A 14,931-nucleotide genomic window follows, 5' to 3' on the forward strand; every position below is an offset into this window, starting at 1 on the left:
ATCAAACAACAGGGTTTACTGAACGATCAAAAATTCTGACTCTTCCTTGCCTAATTCGTGAGCACGGTTCTACAATCTACAGAAAGATAATTGCACGGCTATCCACTTATGAGCGCGGAGCATGGCCTTTACCTACCTACTCCACGTTCAGAATTAGTTAAGGGCTCAATATTTCACACTGTAAAAAAGTGCACAATCATTAGCCAATTGAAATCAAATCGATATAATCTTCTCCCGCATTCCGATATAATTTAAAGACATATTTAGTTGAGAGTGCCTTCCACTCTGCAAAGGACTTCTTTCTTTCTTCTGTATATCGAATTTTATTTCGTTTTTACAAGCTTTTGTCTACAAATTGTAACAATTTTTTGACAATAAAGCATTTCTTTCTGTCTCTCACTACATAATTAGCATAAAATATTATGAAGATCTTGAAAAAATAACGAATTTGATAATCGAATAAAATATATATCGATTGTTGATACTTCAAGTTATAAAAAATCGATGGTAACAATCGATTTTTTTTTCGATAGAATATCGATATTTAATGCCCTTCACCATTCAGTATTCAGGAGGTAACTAAGCGGAATATCCATTAAATTTTTCAGAAGTATCTAAAACAAAACCCGTTCTTCTGGGATCAAAGTTATAAATTTCATAAAGACAAACAAGAGTTGCATGAAGCTTGTGTTAGGATATTGTGAATTCCCTGTGGATAAAATGAGGAAAAAGATGTATCCCTTAATTGCAACGTACAAAATACCACACGAAAAATTCAAAATTCCTCGAAATCTGACTGTAGGATCCACTAAATGTCAAATAAGTAACTAAGACACTTCCGATATACAGGAGGTTGCATTTCAGACGAGACAGTTGGTATTGACCACTGTCACATTTTTTGAAATCTGACTGTAGGATCCACTAAATGTCAAATAAGTAACTAAGACACTTCCGATATACAGGAGGTTGCATTTCAGACGAGACAGTTGGTATTGACCACTGTCACATTTTTTTGGAAAAAATGCGCATTTGGAAATACAAATTGACGTATCCAAACAGTTTTTCCAGCACGGATATTTCACATCGTATATTATTAAACTCAGTAAAACTCCAAAACCGCGAAAGTGAAGTGGAAAGCTCTATAATGAAGGTAGTTAGAATAAAACAATCGATAATAACTTGCTAATATATTCAATATATTTTATGATATAAAATTCTAAAATGCAAATACTCTTTGTCCACTTCTTTTATACGAGATCAAACCAAATACCAGTTCTATAAAAGAGAAGAAAATAATTAGAGCAAAATACAAAATCACTACTATTATTATTAATGATATCGAAATTTATGTACATAATATCTTATATTGAATGATGAAGATTTATGTCATATATATCAATACCAACTCAATGGGGTTTGTAATGGTAATAATCGAGTGGATATTTTTTTGTCATTTATCAAATACATTCCTTAATTAGTAGCTCGTTGATTTTTTTATCAAGAAAGTTTTGCACAGATCGAAACAAATGAAAATGAAACGGAGCGATGTACGATTGGAGTTTCACAAAAAACAAATACGACTATGTAAACTTTCCAATTAAAGTTTTGATACGTCTTCAAAGATAAACAGTTCTATTAACTAGATTAAGTCGTTTCTTTGGAATATCTTTTTGAAATCTAATTTTAACTAGGTTTCACAATTTCAATGTCATCATAGACATAATATCAATCCAGACACGTTTCCATCATTGTCTTACTTAACACTTTTACATAAATGTTTGCAACCCTTTCATATTTTCCATCTCATAGAGTTAACAATGAACTGCATACTGCATCTTGCAAGCTGCAACTACATTAAACTGTTAAGAATACATAACTTGAACTTAATCCTCAGTAAATGGACGACCCTACAATCGTATTTTCGGCGAAATTTATTTTAGCATCAGAAATTAGGTTTTATCATATTATTCTTGATCAGCAGTTCTAAACAAGCTACCACATACATCGCTCTCTCTTTTTTTCTCTCCATATTTAATATTAACTCTACGTTTTGCATCATTTTCTTGAAAATTCTCTCGATTTCATTGGTTATATCAATTTCGTGTAGTAAATTCATTCGATACCCAAAAATCGATTCATTTTTGTAAATATAACTTCTTTCAAATCAGTTTCAATTGTTTCATTATCGATGCTGAATGTATTTTGACAACTGACATTTTGTATATCGATTTCATGTTAAAACAAATCTTTCATAATCAAACTAACACAACTACTACCAAGCGTCACCGTAACAAGGATCTGATTGGATCAGATGGCTTCTTTTGAAATCACTTGCTGATCAGGACAGACAAGAATATTAATTTCGATAGGAGATTCATTCGATAAACAAAAATCGATTTATTTTTGTAAATCTAGCTTCTTTCAAATCAATTTCAATTGTTTATTATCGATACTAAGTGTATCTTGACAGCTGACATGTTATTGTATATCGATTTTAGGTTAAAACAAATCTTTCATAATCAAATTAACACAACTACCACTAAGCGTCACCATAACACGGATCTGATTGGATCAGATGGCTTCTTTTGAAATCACTTGCTGATCAGGACAGACAAGAATATTAATTTCGATAGGAGATTCATTCGATAAACAAAAATCGATTTATTTTTGTAAATCTAGCTTCTTTCAAATCAATTTCAATTGTTTATTATCGATACTAAGTGTATCTTGACAGCTGACATGTCATTGTATATCGATTTTAGGTTAAAACAAATCTTTCATAATCAAATTAACACAACTACCACTAAGCGTCACCATAACACGGATCTGATTGGATCAGATGGCTTCTTTTGAAATCACTTGCTGATCAGGACAGACAAGAATATTAATTTCGATAGGAGATTCATTCGATAAACAAAAATCGATTTATTTTTGTAAATCTAGCTTCTTTCAAATCAATTTCAATTTTTTATTATCGATACTAAGTGTATCTTGACAGCTGACATGTTATTGTATATCGATTTTAGGTTAAAACAAATCTTTCATAATCAAATTAACACAACTACCACTAAGCGTCACCATAACACGGATCTGATTGGATCAGATGGCTTCTTTTGAAATCACTTGCTAATCATGACAGACAAGAATATTAATTTCGATAGGAGATTCATTCGATAAACAAAAATCGATTTATTTATTGTAAATCTAGCTTCTTTCAAATCAATTTCAATTGTTTATTATCGATACTAAGTGTATCTTGACAGCTGACATGTTATTGTATATCGATTTTAGGTTAAAACAAATCTTTCATAATCAAATTAACACAACTACCACTAAGCGTCACCATAACACGGATCTGATTGGATCAGATGGCTTCTTTTGAAATCACTTGCTGATCAGGACAGACAAGAATATTAATTTCGATAGGAGATTCATTCGATAAACAAAAATCGATTTATTTTTGTAAATCTAGCTTCTTTCAAATCAATTTCAATTGTTTATTATCGATACTAAGTGTATCTTGACAGCTGACATGTCATTGTATATCGATTTTAGGTTAAAACAAATCTTTCATAATCAAATTAACACAACTACCACTAAGCGTCACCATAACACGGATCTGATTGGATCAGATGGCTTCTTTTGAAATCACTTGCTGATCAGGACAGACAAGAATATTAATTTCGATAGGAGATTCATTCGATAAACAAAAATCGATTTATTTTTGTAAATCTAGCTTCTTTCAAATCAATTTCAATTTTTTATTATCGATACTAAGTGTATCTTGACAGCTGACATGTTATTGTATATCGATTTTAGGTTAAAACAAATCTTTCATAATCAAATTAACACAACTACCACTAAGCGTCACCATAACACGGATCTGATTGGATCAGATGGCTTCTTTTGAAATCACTTGCTAATCATGACAGACAAGAATATTAATTTCGATAGGAGATTCATTCGATAAACAAAAATCGATTTATTTATTGTAAATCTAGCTTCTTTCAAATCAATTTCAATTGTTTATTATCGATACTAAGTGTATCTTGACAGCTGACATGTTATTGTATATCGATTTTAGGTTAAAACAAATATTTCACAATCAAATTAACACAACTACTACCAAGCGTCACCGTAATACGGATCTGATTGGATCAGAAGGATTCTTTTGAAATCACTTGTTGATCAGGACAGATAAGAATATTGATTTCGATAGTAAATTCCACAAACATTATTATTCAACTAATATTTCAATTAACTTAAATCTGGATATCGACTTACCATACGTTTGATTAAAAATAGGACAGACAACTCAATATTCGGAAAACAAATCAAATAGTCATCAATACGATAGAAAAAAAATAGAATCTCATTATAAAACTTTGTAATATCTGAGCTAAAAGATTTATTCATTGAAATAAGTTAATATATATTGTCAATGTCAACTTATGTTTTGATAAAAACCAAAAATTTCGATTATTATCGATTAAAAAAACCATCAATGATTAGAGTGTAACTGAACAGTTCGTCAAAAAAAGGATATGAAAAATGACTTGGAATTGAATTGAACATTTTATTGTGTATTCTTACCACTGGATCCGCTCCATAAAGACAGAAATTCAAATTAGAAGCTTTCTGGCATAGATTGTCTCCTTCTGAAAATTAATTCATACGTAGTCCTTTTTTAGATATGATAATTTCATTACAAATACCTGGAATCGATCTGCATTTATTGAGAGCTGTCACTATGATATCTTTTACATCTGGATGGATAGTGTCAATTATAAAGTCATACTGAATCTCACCATCAGGTTTCATCTCAAAAAATCAGACAATAATGATTATTAATCGATTGTTTTTTATTAATTTCAGTTGGATCAAAATCTAATGATACTTTTGATTCTCTAGATGACTATAAAGTATAAAGCGTCAACCAAAAGAATCATTTTTCTTAATCGTACTGGACAATCTAAATTATGCATATTTATTTCTTTTGGATGTGCATCATCATCTGTTATTAGCATTTTATTAGCCTTAAAAGGAGGTTCTAAAATGAAATGTAGTGGTCCCTCCTTTTGAATGATCCATGAGATTATGTATACTTCAAAACGCATTATCACAATTTTTTCTCTTCTCCAAATGGTTTCCATTGCATAAATTTTGATACTATTCAATTAGAATGAGTTTTTGTCAAATCTGTTACATAAAGAGAAGGAATACCATGAGACATAACCTAACACTTGAAATTGGCATAAAAACATGAATCAAATCTGATTGTTGAAATACTAGAAGGCGCTCAAAATAAACTGCTTTAGATCCCTGGACATAAAGGACTCAGGGTTAAGGAAATTGTCGACGACCAGGACAAGTCTAGATCTGGGATTACCAGTGGAAATACCAGCTAGGAAGTAGGTTTAATCTGTTGCCACAGATAATACAGAAAGGACCACTGATTCCGACAGCTGGTTGAGCAAGTAGTGCCTGCCGTATGGAAGTGACCGTGGATATTGTATTTCTGTGGGAGTCAGATCAGCGGCTTTCTTCTATGCTCTAAGCCGTCCAAGTTTCTGGACAACTCTGGATCGCTAACAAGTCGAATCGCTCTCTTCTATATTGAGTCGAGTTTCCTTCGGAGCCGAGATCTAAATGCTTAAGCAATATTCTAAAAATGGACGAATCTGGGGCTTGTAGAGGTTTATAAGCTGTTACGAGGTATATAGCTTCTTGCTCTTCAAGAAGGCTTCAAGTTTTTGTGAAGTTGCTCCCAAAGTCATCACCCAACAAGCGGTGATGGTGATATTTTGAGTCAAGGCACCAAATCCTGAACCACAGCGTTAGCCTCCTCGTAAAAACAGCAGCCTGGGTTTTTGTTGCATTAAATTCAATCAGATTACTTTGTAGAAGAGCTTTACTTTCAAATGAGCAGTGGAAAGACTCTAGAACTAAAGTCAGGTTGATCAATAGGACTGTATCTGGGATTTATCAGGGATAATTAACAAGGCTTCCACATTTCTGATCTTAGAATCAATTACCAAAAAAATGGATAGAATTGAGGAGAAAATGTTAAAATATGTCCATGGTCATGTAGTAGTAGAATTGAGGAATGTTTATTAGTCGTATTAGTGATCTAAACATGAAAATTGGTCAGGTAAAGACTTATTACCAATTATATTCCTTTCCTACTAATAATACAAAATCTTGTTGTTTTAAGAGGCTTCAGAATCAAGATACTTTAGCAATTACACTAAAAAGGGAAAGAATGTAGCCCTTCAGTTCAATACGTTCAAGCTTTTCTGACGAATGTTTTTGAAATGAAATGGTTTTTGTTCCATATAAATAAAGATGACTTCTAAAAGATTGGAGCGTGTTGGTGTTCGCGGCTCCTTGACCACGTCCTAGCATTGAGGTTATGCATTCTAAATTGTTTTCTACTGGATGTGATGTTAGTTTATAATTATTCAACCGTTCATTAACACTAAAATGAAAAACCAGTTGATTTTCAAACGTTTTTTATATCGTATAGTGAGATCGTGTTTGCTGTAACAAGGTTGAGAATAAAAATATGATGGTAAAATCGTTTGTTTTGGAAGCGTATGAAATTGGAAAGTTGCGATGGGGTGAAGAAAAGATGTATGCTTGGTTGCAAAGATGACATATAAGAGAATGTATTTTTCATAGAAAATTGAGTGGAAGTTTGTTTTAAATTGAATTTAACTACATCGATACGAACTGATTTCAATCAATTTACATTCCCTTTAATTGATTCTAATTTTAAATCTTCGAATATTAGTTTTAAAGAGAATTTGGAATCAACTCTGTTAATTTGGAAACTTTGATGGAAACTTCATTTACCTGGTTGAAATAAATACAAACTAAGTTGTTTCTAATAAAAACAACGACGCAAAACTCGTGCAAATTCCGTTTTCGTTACGTGAAATTTATTTAATACATTTTAAAAGCTTGTTTGAAAGTCACCCCTGACTGCAGACACCGCAGAAATCTAACTTTATTCAATCTGTGGTTGTTCTAATGTTTTTTCAGGCAAAAATTATTTCAAAAACAAATAACTAAGTAATACATATATAACACACGCAATAAATCGTATAACTTACTAAGAAAAAATTATTTTCTTAACCAAAAATCGTTTTTAATCATGCCGGCTTCAGTTGTAGCGATTGCTTCTTCATTTGAGCTGAATTTCTCATCAACAAGCATTTTTTTAGATCAGCGAATAGCCAGTAGTCACTGAGGGTCAGATCTGGACTATACTGTGGATAAGAAACCAATTCGAAGTGTAATTCGTTCAATTTAACCATCGTTGTAATCGAATTGTGAATCGGTGCATGGTCTTGGTGAAACAGGGAGGCCATTTTTCCACGATTTTTGCATTTTCTACTCTGAACCATCAACAGGTTGTTCTTTATAATCGGCTGTGAGTAAACGGTCAAACATTCACTGCCTTCTGATATCTCTCACGCAACAAATCTATCGACTTTATTGATGTTTTCTGGAGTAACCACCTCAATTACATTTCTTGTAGCAGAAATTATTTATTCTGATCGTAGAGAAGGGAAGCACTTGTTAAGGGGAGCGTTCCTTCTCCTTCCTTCCTTGCTGTGATACTGAGGAACTCAGTAGTTACAGCTGATCCGTTGATCCTACTCTTTTTAGAAAGTTCATGGTGACTCTAGCTGCTAGATATCTGCATTTTCCCTTTCATACATCTTCTGTGCAGCAGAATGTGCTTGCTATATTCACTGCTAAGTCTAGCTTCGTCAGATGTTCCCTGGTCATAGTTTCCCAGAAGTCTTTGCCAGTCTAAAACTCTGTAGATTGCTTCAGTAACTGGTTTCACCTCTATCCGCCTCTTTTTCCAATGCTTTCCTTATTGTTCCTATGAAGGGTTTGTCTGTTCATACTGAAGCGAGTCTGTCAGCTTCTACGGCAAGATGTGGACAAATTAATTGAAGTCCAGGAGTTTAAATACCTGGAAGTAACATTGACAAACGGAGGAGGTGAAACCAGGAAAATCGATAAAAACTGGCGAGAGGAAACTAGACGTTTGGAGCCCTATGAGAAATATTAAGATAGTTAAATTCCAACGGAAGAACGAACGCAGGGATAGGATATGAAGTAAGAGAAAAAAGACTCCGTTTGATGACCAGAATAGAACAATGGAGAAAGATCGAAAAGGAAAAGAGGATGTCCACGGAAAAAATGGTTAGAAACATGTAGAAGATCTATTATTATTAAAAATAGATGGAGGAAAAGATAAGAACTACCCCAAGCCTTCTCTACATGTTTAATTGAACTGTTATCTCAGCTACTTTTATTGTAAATTGATCAAGGGCGGTGGAAAGGACTCGGAATTGTAATTTTGAAACTGATACTTTGAATATCATACAGATTTCGAAATTCATGCTCACATATGACAATTATTAGACAAATTTCTTACCCATTTAGCTTCAATCATTAAACATTTCATGTAACACTGAAATAAATTATTTAAATCAATTATTTTGATATTTTTTTTATCGTTAACTATATCTTACCATAAGTTTGGGATCATGTGGATTGTTAACTATATCGTAAGCTGCATGGTCAGCTGCAATAAAATAAAAAGTTTGATCTTAATGGCAATAAAACGAAAGGAAAATATCTTTTCCATTCAATTTTATCAATCACCAACAATTCACTGCTATCTCAACCAACTTCTCTTACAAACTCAATTTCTGTGTCTATAGAACCGGATTGTATAGTTATCGTTTAACAACAAACCATCAGTTTGGCTAGTGAAAACACCCCAACAAATCATTTCGATCGGTTTATCTCAAATAATCAACCCCCTTGGTAAAAAACGTCTACTCACAAATCATCAACTCAAAAGGCTATTGTCTTCCAAGTAGTTAATTCTCAACCGTCGATTCATAGAAAGCAATCTATTAACATAATTCCGAGCTGTTTAAATGATCTACAAGCTCGATACGTGATTCGTATTATCGAATCAAACATTATCATTGATAAAAGCAATCTTTTCACCCCGTGGAAGAATACTAGACAGCTTTTTTTAAATTCAAGAAACTTTTCAATCCCTCTACGGCTGCTATCGACAACCTACGTAAAAATTCCCGGATATAACCTTGCTTTGACAATTTCCCCATCACCATCTAGTGGAACCCATTTTCAAACATCACTTTATTCAATACGAGGATTGCTACTTATTGATCAGACACTTAACAAAACATTCAATAAGAAAACCTATTTGTCCATTGTATAGGAAGTTAATCTCCAGCTCTTGTCATTGAATTTGTTTCAAATGGGAAAATGATTCCGTATATTCTGTCAAATTTTAGTTTTCTTGTATCCAGATGACTGTTTGTTATATTAACAGTCATGAGCACGTATAAATTCTCAGCCTTTCACTCGGAGTAGTCATTTTTCATGGTATATGCAACTATAAACTGCACTAGAAAAGTGAGGTTAGGTTTTTGACGTTCAGCGCGTAAAAGCGCTTACAAGCGCGATCATTGTGGGCGTTATCACATTTTCTTAACAAATTCAACTATCTTTGACATTTGGGAACGTCATAATCACTTCTTTGTATCAATTAACTCGAGTTTTATTTTGAGCGATTGTCAAATTATGTGGTATCCAACGCGAACTAATCATTTTGGCTGCCCAATGTTCAGGCAATATTGAATGTTTGCAACTGGAACTAATACCCAATGCAGCATCGATGTTTTCTGGCAAAACAGCTGATTTTGGACGACCTTCACGAAATTCATTCTGTCGCGAAGCGCGACTTCGATTGAATTCGGAAAACCAGCGGAAACGGTGGTTCCAGATGGTGAATTATCACCAAAAACCGAAGCGAGTTGCACACTGCTGTTGGTTTAATTAATCACACGAAAATGCTAGCGATTTAATTCTTTTTTTTTTACCAATGTTTTAAGTATCTGTAAACAACTCAAAAAGCCCTCGTATAACAATTCATTCTAAGTATGTTCACTATTAAAAATGTCAATGTCAACAATGTCAGTTTTGACATATTCAAATCAGTGTTGCCATATCTCAAAATCCCATTTCTACTTACCATCAGTGATTCCAGTTTGCGCTATACAAATCCTATGTAGATCGTCAACATATTCTTGAAGTTCGGGGGGTAGTTTTATCTGTAAATGTATGTATATTATTTGTCTAAATATGTGTGACTCGATATCCATGCAAAGACTGTTTCAGTCAACCTGTTGTTGTAGATGGTATGCTGAACAAATAAAATACTAATAAAAACACATGGTTGGAATAGGGAAATAAACAAAGATACAAGAGAAACAAGAAAAAAAGAAAAAAAATTGTAGATTTCGATGGTGAATGAGGTGTGTAAAATATTTCAGAATAAATAATTTCTTCACCTCTGAAATAACTCCGAAATTTGATATTTCGAAAATATATTGCCGGCCTTCAAATGAGAAAACAACTACTTTCCTGGCTAATACTTCGACGAATATTGTATTAAATCTCGTTTGAAGAGCGTGATGTAAATTGACCTTTTTGTCGATATTAACATCCCCATTAACTCGCAGTTGCAAGGAGGAGTTTGTAACCATTGATTAGTTTCGACGTTATTACGTCGCTACAGAGTGGTTTAACAACCCTCGCTTGTGCTTGAGGTCCGAACTGAAGACAGCGTCAAAGACTATTTAGTTCATGTAGCTGAACATTCCCCAGCGAACACTAACTGGCGCAATCCTCACTTCCAACTTCAAACCACGGGTCAAGTAAAAATCTAGCGTAGTCGTCGATAATATAGATTCTGATGATGTGTGAAATATATCAAAATAAACGATTCCTACTATTCACCTCTGAATTAATTCCGAAATTTAATATTTCGAAAATATATTGTGTCGTTCTTATTTTGAGGGAATGTGGAAAAACGAAACACCAAAAAGTGTACTAACTTTAATATATTCCGAGCTTTCGAATACTTATGTATTTATCGTCTGGGAAATAATTAGTTAAGATTCGGCGGTTTCAAATTGTGTTATTTCTTGTAAAAACATTTAATTCGTGGATTTAAAAGTTCATTATTCAAATTGACGCGTGATAAAATGAATATTTCAATCAATTAACTCTATCACTTTGATTATTGAATTTTGAAATCCATGAATTCAATGTTTCTACGAGAAATAATACAATTTGAAACCGTCGAATTTTAACTAATTATTTCCCAGTTAATGAATGCATAAGTATTCGAAAGCTCGGAATATATCGAAGTTAGTACACTTTGGTGTTTGATTTTGCCACATTCCCAATACGAAAACTGCGAAACACTGATCAGGTAGAAATAACTGAAATAACTTCGAAATTTGATATTTCGAAAATATGTTATGCCGTTCTTCAAAGGAGAAAACAACTACTCTCCTGGCTAATGCCTCGACAAATATTGAATTAAATCTCGTCTGAAGAGCGAGATGTCAATCGACTTTGTTGTCGATATTAATATTCTCAATGGCTCGTGATTGCAAGTAGAGGTTTATAACTACGGACTAGTTTCGACGTTTATACGTTTTATTAGAGTGATATAACAACTTTCGTTCGGGAAAGTTTTGGAAGCCGATTGATGTCGATTGTCATTTGATGTTGATTGATGTCGATTTATATCAACGAAAGGACAAACAAAACGCCAGTAATATCGAATTTTCTTTGTAAAGAATGCGCTAAAAACATTATAGGAGAGATAATTAGTAGAAACATGCAGTTAGCGCTTCAAAATTCCTCATCTTTCTTTAACAAACTTTGAAACAAAACTACTACTAATCGTAAAATAATAATATTTTGTAGTTAATGACCATTTAGGGGTAACTGATAATAGTAAATTTCTCACGAAATCCGAAGTGATTCGGCGGTTGATTCCATTATTCGTTACTGAATCGGGTAACAAAAAACAATTAAATGCTCATAAAATATAACAAAGAGGAAACATTTTGATATCAGCAAGCAATTAAAATCCGTTAGTTTCAAACTAAGCGAGCAGTTACTTCAATTTTTTATGTATGTACAACACAAAATCGGAAATAAATTGAAATCGATAAACCGCTTTAGGTCATAACTGTTTCGAGATTCTACGAGTTTGCTTTCGTCATAAATTTTCTAGAAATTTTGAAACGAAATCATTGCATATTATATGAGGTGCTTCCTAACATAATAAACGAATTATACGGAGTCATACCGTAAAATCAAAACTATACAAAAGAATATTCACGACAGATAAAATTCTTGGAAAAAATGTAAATACAATGACTTTAAGTCCAATAAACTCCATACTCAAGAATTCAGAAATACAGGGATTAAACTCAGCGAGTTATTAGCCTATTGCTGTTCTATAAAACTCGAGAACGGCTGGACCGATTTAGCTCACTTTCACGGTATTATCTGGATTTTGCTTATGGCGGCTTTTGTTGAGGTTTGAGTTTCGGTTAGCGAACAAATTTCTCTTCAAACAAACAGGAATTTAAGATCTGGAAATATGATTTCATGTCCCAGGTATTTGTAGGAACTTACTTTCTGTATATAGAATTCCACTTAACAAAATATTTCTTTATATATAAGCGTTTTCGTATTGGGAATGTGGCGAAATCAAACACCAAAGTGTACTAACTTCAATATATTCCGAGCTTTCGAATAATTATGCATTCATTAACTGGGAAATAATTAGTTAAGATTCGATGGTTTCAAATTGTATTATTTCTCATAGAAACATTGAATTCATGGATTTAAAAATTTAATATTCAAAGTGATAGAATTAATTGATTGAAATATTCATTCTATTAAGCGTCAATTTGAATAATGAACTTTTAGATCCACGAATTCAATGTTTTTACAAGAAATAAAAAAATTTGAAACCGCCGAATCTTAACTAATTATTTCCCAGACGATAAATACATAAGTATTCGAAAGCTCGGAATATATTGAAGTTAGTACACTTTGGTGTTTGATTTTTCCACATTCCCACAAAATATATTTTCGAAATATTAAATTTCGAAATTATTTCAGAGGTGAATAGTAGGAATCGTTTATTTTGATATATTTTACACACCATCGGAATCTAAATTATCGGCGACTACGCTAGATTTTTACTTGACCCGTTGTTAGTTGCTGGAAGTGAGGAGGGCGCCAGATAGCATTCACTGGTGAATGTTTAACTACATAAACTAAATACTCTTTGACGTTGCCTTCAGTTCGGATCTCAAGCCCAAGCGAGGGTTGTTAAGCCATTCTGTAGCGACGTAATAACGTCGAAACTAATCAATGGTTACCTCCTTGCAACTGCGAGTTAATGGGGATGTTAATATCGACAAAAAGGTCGATTTACATCAAGCTCTTCAGAGCAGATGTAACTCAATATTCGTCGGGGCATTAGCCAGGAAAGTAGTTGTTTTCTCCTTTGAAGAACGTCATAATATATTTTCGAAATATATATATTTCAACACGGTTTGATATTAGTATAATGTCATCCGAGATTAATGAAGAGTCGGCTAAAGAAACCCGATATTTCCAAAATTATTACCTTTGCAATAATAGAATTGTCATGGGTACAAAAGGGCATGAACGTTGACAGATCCTACCTAAACAACACGCGCTTCGAATGCTAGAAAAACTTAACGGGATAATAAATATTTTTGGGAGTAACTATGAGCGAAAAAAATGAGCAAAGAAAGCTAGACAGTCGAAATGGATTTGGGCAACATTTGGTAAGATTTATCACAGAATTATTCCCAGTAATCTAAAGAGGAAATAAATTTTCCGTAGCAGCAATTACATTAACAAAAGACAATGAAGAAATATATCAGGAATATCTCAGATATAGGATCTGTCTACAAGAAAATCAAAATAGCATCATAAACCATATAGTAAAAGAAAGATAGACCACAGATCTCACAATATGGCGACCAGAATAAAAGTAATAAGACCCCAGTAACGTTGATTAGATGATATTAAGAAAGTAGAAGGTCGATACTGGATGAAAACGATACTAGACACAACATGTAATTTGGAAAAATTTGAAGGATGCCTAGTACCAGAAATAGAAACATATCGACTGATAAAGAAGGTGAAGATGATGAAGATAAAGAAGATTTTGATCACCCGTACAAAAAAAGGTGATAAGTTGACAAATTAACAACATGTGAATGAAGATGTCAATAATATTAATGTATTTTTTGATATTATAAAACTTTTAATAGCGAATATAACATTTCGTTTTTTTGTGATACTAAAAATTAAAACTTACAGCGTGAGATGAAGCAAAAAGTATTAATAAGACACAAGTAAACTTTTTCATGTTGAATGAAACTTAACGCTGGCTAGTTACTAACAAAAAAAAACTCAACTATACTATTTTATGTAGATTCAAGCAACACATTCCAGTAATTTTCAATAATAAAATTTTAATAACAGAGCTGGTCGCAGTAATGAAAAACAATAATTAATATCAATGAGGATGTTGATGAGATGGTTCTACGGTTATTTGATTGACAATTGGACTTACAGAAACATGAATTGCGGATGATTATATTGTATTATAAAAAAATTATCGTCTGTCTTAGATACGCCTGGCAAATTAACGCTGATTTACATAAATCTTATTCATAGAGAATCTTACAAGGTTCGCTGTTTATTTTTATGTTATTAATTAAAAATATCGCATGAATTGACTAACATTCTGGAAAAATACACCATATTGTAATATTGAAATATTGGAACCAGAAATTTTTTGTCGACTATCAATTATCATTTTTTACCAACCCTGCAGGCCAAAACTTTATGACTGAATGAAATAAAAGTCAGCTAAACTCATTTTTCATCATTTTACATTTTATGACTTTTTCCAACAAGTTCCTATCAAGTTTTTCCCACAAAAGTTCAAAG

At 32.7% G+C, this 14,931-nt stretch overlaps 1 protein-coding gene across 1 annotated transcript; it reads right to left on the bottom strand.

Moving 5' to 3' along the window:
• Window positions 1-1,172: 1,172 nt before the first annotated feature.
• Window positions 1,173-14,454, bottom strand: LOC130896836 (pheromone-binding protein-related protein 6-like). The gene is made up of 7 exons (XM_057805169.1): window positions 14,294-14,454; window positions 10,097-10,175; window positions 8,556-8,608; window positions 8,459-8,494; window positions 4,716-4,821; window positions 4,594-4,658; window positions 1,173-1,275 (listed from the first exon to the last, which is right to left on the bottom strand). The coding sequence occupies exons 1-7, from the start codon at window positions 14,342-14,344 to the stop codon at window positions 1,258-1,260; spliced, it is 408 nt and encodes a 135-aa protein (XP_057661152.1). The 5' UTR covers window positions 14,345-14,454; the 3' UTR covers window positions 1,173-1,257.
• Window positions 14,455-14,931: the final 477 nt, after the last annotated feature.

This window comes from Diorhabda carinulata, chromosome 7, assembly GCF_026250575.1.
Source record: "Diorhabda carinulata isolate Delta chromosome 7, icDioCari1.1, whole genome shotgun sequence".
Taxonomy (NCBI): Eukaryota; Metazoa; Arthropoda; class Insecta; order Coleoptera; family Chrysomelidae; genus Diorhabda; species Diorhabda carinulata.